This window comes from Pan troglodytes, chromosome 15 (assembly GCF_028858775.2).
Source record: "Pan troglodytes isolate AG18354 chromosome 15, NHGRI_mPanTro3-v2.0_pri, whole genome shotgun sequence".
Lineage (NCBI taxonomy): Eukaryota > Metazoa > Chordata > Mammalia > Primates > Hominidae > Pan > Pan troglodytes.
The window spans coordinates 92,135,637-92,140,543 of NC_072413.2; the positions used below are offsets into that span (position 1 = coordinate 92,135,637).

Here is a 4,907-nt window from a genome sequence, read left to right on the forward strand (position 1 = left end):
GTGAGGGTGTGGTCAGGGTTCCAGGTCTTCACGCATGAACTCAGCCTTTCCTTCAATTTTCCAGCCACATTTTGGTGACCATTCCTGACTCAGCCTCCTCCCCTCAAAGTACCTAGAGCCTGCATGTAACACTGGACACATTGTCTTTTCCTGCTGGCTTGCTTATTAGCCTTCTGACAAGACTTTGAGGTTAGGCAAGGGAAGGATGGTGTCCTGCTCATTCTGGGTATCTAGTGCCATTAATGAAGAACAGAGGGCTCTACAGTCAGTGGTTCCTGAAGTGCCCTGGCTTCCCCTCACCCCTGCCTCCTAACAGCAGCCTGTGACAATGCCAACATTGAATAAGGGGGAAACTGAGGCCCAGAAAAGGCCCATGAATGGCCCTGGGTCACATGGCCCATCTCCGTAAGGCTGAGACCAATCAAAGCCTTCTGCCTACCGATTATCTGCGTGGCCAACCACCTCCCTCTGCCCCTCCACGACAGGGCAGTCTAGGAGAGAGGGAGAACTGGAAACCTCCAGCTCAGAACTCCAACCAGAGCTGCAAGAAGCAAAACAGGGAGACGCATCTGCATGTGACCTTTATTCCTCATGTTTCTCTGACTTGAGTGGGGGTTTTGGAGGTTCACCTTGGGGTACATTTTCTCTTGCCTCATCTTTAGCCTCGGGTTCAGCTGGGAGAGAAGAAGAAGATGAATTCCCCAAGCAGGCCCCCAACACTGACCCAACAGAGGCCAGGAGGATGTTGGATGATGTGGAGAGTCCAGCTGCCCCTGTGGAGGAGACAGAGAATGAGCACAGGGGTCGGGCAGTGGCCCAGAAATCCCACCCGGATCCCTCCTCCAGGTCCTGAAAATCCCAGGGCTCTGCCATGGGTAGAAGCTGCTAGAGGCAACTAAAAGACAGCTCAGGGGTGAATTCACGGAAACTGAGAGACAGAGGGAGAGTCATCCACAGACAGACCCTAAGAGCTACAGAGCCCCTCACTTTACACAGGAGGCCACTGAGGCCCAGAAAGGACAGGGGACCTTGCCCAGGTCACCCAGGTGTCAGAACCCAGGCATTGCTCTTGGCCTAGGTTCCTTTCCTCTTCTCCCTACCCAGCACCCCATCACCCCTCCACTCCCACCCCAAACCTCACTCAGAAGGAGCCAGAAGAGGGGACAGTGAGGGAGAGACTGAAGACCCAGGAAGCTGAGGGTCACGGAACTGCAGGGTGAGAAGAGCTTCCCTCGGGCTCAGCCTCAGGGCTGGATCTTCTCGCAGCTCTGGTGGTCCTGTCTAGGACACTTACCCACAGACTGCAGAGTAGCCACCAGGCTCCCCGCAGAAACACCACCCCCGTTGGCAATGGCTGCTGCGGACATCATCTTGGCTGCTATGGAGGACGCGGCGATTCCTGCCCCAGTGAAGCCCATGGCACTGAGCACCACGGGCACAGCCCCCACTGCCAGGGCTGTGGGGAGAGAGAAGCTGAGTGCAGAGGTGGGCTCAGGAGAAGGGACCCTTCCCCCCGCCCCCCGCTTAGGAATTCCTTGACAGTTTCCGGAGACTGTCAGCTTGAGCAATAGAGAGATGGCAGGTTAGTGGTCTTCTGGTGAAGAAAAGGTGGAGTGTGGAGCCAGGTGAAGCAAAGATGTCATAGAAGGACCAGCCATGGCCCTGGTTTGTCTCTAACTTGCTGTGTGATGCTGAGGAAGTCAATACCCTTCATTGGGTCTCAAATTTGTGTGTGTGTGTGTGTGTGTGTGTGTATGTGTGTGTGTCCACGCATAAATGTGAAATAAGCCATGTGGAGTTTAGCTGCAAACCCTCTTTCAAACGATCTTCCTCCTATGCTGATTCGACATAAGGACTAGAAGAGAAGCTGGGTCAGGAATGGGAGTGAGCTTTTCCCTGGAGTATTTTGATGCTGCTCTCGGCCCTTGTGGCTCACTCAGGCTACTCGGGCAGCTTCGGAAGTGGAGGGTGAGAGGATGAGAGGATGAGAGCCAGCCCAGCGCCTCATCTCTGCGTTCTCCCAGCAGCCCCGGGACCAGGCTAGGTGAGGGCCTGGAGACAGGCGATCCGGGTAACTTACCTCCTCCCACTGCAGCAGCAGCTGCCCGTTCTAGAGAGAGAGTGCCAGGGGAAGGCAGAGGGAGAGGGGAAAGGGGAGAAAGAGGAGCGAGAGGGGCAGAAAGGGAGGGAGGGGGAGGGAAGAAGGGAGGGGGAGGGAAGCAAGGAGCGGAGGGAGGAAGGGAAGGGGAGGGAGGAAGGGAGGGAGAGGGAGTCAGTAGGTCAGCTGGTTGATGAAGTCAGGGAATGAAGCTATTCCCTGTCCCTTCCTGGGCTGGGGTCGGAGAAGCCTGCCCCCAGCCCAGCCCGCCAGCCCCCTGGGGAAGCAAGACTCACTCATCATGGTGAGGCCGTCCGGGTCCCAACTTGGCCCAGGAAATGACAGCGTTCTTGGGGTGTTACTTCCCCCTCCATCCAGTAGGGACGCGCCCACTCTGCCCTAGAGAGACGCAGGCCCCGCCCCCCGCCCCACCCCGCTCGCCCGGGAGCCTTCGCGACTCCCCGGCTCGCCTGTCCCGGCTTGATGGATCTACCGAAGAGAAAAGCGCTGGAAAGAACCTAGAAGCCAGAGCAAGTGAGCCCTGCTTCCAAATTGCTGTAGCACCGCCCCCCACTCCAACCCCGCCAATAACAGAAGAGCTGTTTGCTGCAAAAACCAAAACCAAAAACAACACAACAATAACAAAGAAACAAACAAAATGCAAGGAGAAAAATGATGTTTAATTTAATAAACGATGTTTAACTTCCAGAGAGACACTAATATAAATACATTCTGGCACGTTTGCTCCCAGCCTATGTCTCCCCTGAATATGTAAACACCCCCTCCACCACTGGCCAATTTCCCATCACACTCTGCCTTGCAAATTACTTACTTTAGTTAATCAACCATTTAGATTTCCCCAGGCTGCTTAATATCCTTCAACAAGATTTTTAAAAAGTCAAGTTTATTAAGGTGTAGGTGATTTACAAAGTAAAATTCACCCTTTTAGTGTACACTTCTGTGAGTCTGGGAGGCTTTGACAGCTCTGATTCAGACCGTTTTTTTTACATGCCCCGCCCCCTCCTCCATCAATTCTCTCATGCGCTTTTGGAGTCACCCCCGCCCTGCTCCTGGCAACCATCCCCGCCCATTTGCCTTTTCCAGAACTTCAATATGATATTTGTCATTAAATATTCCATCCCCGTGGGTTCAACGTATCAGCCCTCCCTTTTAAGGGTTCAAAGTCTAATTTTTGCTCTGATAAGTTATTTTAGCATGAAGTGCTAACATTATGGGGCACAAGTGTTTTCTGTATATTCCTGGAGGTGGAACTGCTGGGTCAGAAACTGTGCATTTTTTACAGCACCTGATACCTGTGTTGTTATGTTGGCATCCAAAACTATTGTCATCAGTTTACATTTTCCCAGAAGTATGTGAGAGAATCTATTTTTTTTCTACTCCTCACTAACAATTAGCTTTGTCGTTAAGAAACAATAACACAAAAACCCTTTGTTGATTTAATAGGTGACTTATTTTAATATACTTTTCTCTTCACCACTAGTGAGACTAAACTATTTTTAAGTTTATTAGCTTCATGTACTCCTTATTTTGTGAGTTATCTTCTCATATTCTTGGATCCTTGTTCTACTGAACAAGGATCCTTATTGGTATGTAGGAATTAATGATATATTAATTATCTTCATCCATTCTCATAGATGTTGCAAATTTTTATTTATACTTCATTCCTGCCTTTTTGGTGTTTTTTTTAAAACAGAAAAGTGTTTAATATTTATGCAAACTTACCAGTATTTTACTTTATTATTTTTGTCTTTAGAAAAGGCCATTTCTACTAGCTATTCAATACACTGTCACTTGTATTTTCTTTAGATTCTTCTGGGGTTTGCTATTTAAGATTTACTTTAATCCGTCTGGAATTTAGATTGGTACATATAGTGTTTTATGTATCCATATATGTCTTAGCCAGTTGTTCCACTACCATTATTGAATCATCTTACATTTCACCTTCAATTTGATATTCCATCTTTATATTCAAAACTCATTAGCTGGTATATATACCAGTATATCTGTTTGGATATTTTCTGTTCTGTTCCAAAAAGCTATCTCTTCTGGCAACAATATCACACTGTTTCAATCTTATAAATTTATTATCTGATTTAAAATCTGACTGTGCATAGCAGTATTGTTAATCCAGGGCTACACATTTTTTGTGAAGATTAAAAATACTTTGTAATGCTCTCTACTATCCTGAAATGAAATTCATAGATGACATTCTCTATTATAGTTACACACAAGGTATTGCCCAAACAAAAGAGAAACACAAGAAAATTATTTGTAATAAAATAGTGTATATTTCAGTATGTACATGCTCAAGCACTATTACACCAAAAGGTATAATGAAAGAATGAGTTGTTTGCAACCATATAAGTTTGGATTTAAGATGATACAATATTCAATGGTAAATTCTTAATTTTTTTTTTTCTTGAGATGGAGTCTTGCTCTGTCGCCCAGGCTGAAGTGCAGTGGCGCGATCTCAGCTCACTGTAACCTCCGCCTCCCAGGTTCAAGTGATTCTCCTGCCTCAGCCTCCCGAGTAGCTGGGATTACAGGTGCACGTCACCATGCCCAGCTAGTTTTTGTATTTTTAGTAGAGATGGAGTTTCACCATGTTGGCCAGGCTGGTTTCGGACTCCTGACCTCATCATCCGCCCTCCTCAGCCTCCCAAAGTGCTGGGATTACAGGCGTGAGCCACCGTACCCGGCCAATGCTTACTTTTTTATATTTGATGTTTCAAAACAAGGACCTAAGAAACATATCTATATATTTGTATACATATATCTACATCTAATC

At 47.6% G+C, this 4,907-nt stretch overlaps 1 protein-coding gene across 1 annotated transcript; it reads right to left on the minus strand.

Annotated features, from left to right (window-relative positions):
- Positions 1-570: 570 nt before the first annotated feature.
- On the minus strand, positions 571-2,675 carry IFI27L2 (interferon alpha inducible protein 27 like 2). The gene is made up of 4 exons (XM_016926665.4): positions 2,395-2,675; positions 2,081-2,110; positions 1,295-1,456; positions 571-773 (listed from the first exon to the last, which is right to left on the minus strand). Exons 1-4 carry the CDS (start codon positions 2,399-2,401, stop codon positions 583-585), a joined length of 390 nt encoding a protein of 129 aa, XP_016782154.2. The 5' UTR covers positions 2,402-2,675; the 3' UTR covers positions 571-582.
- Between the last annotated feature and the right edge of the window lie 2,232 nt (positions 2,676-4,907).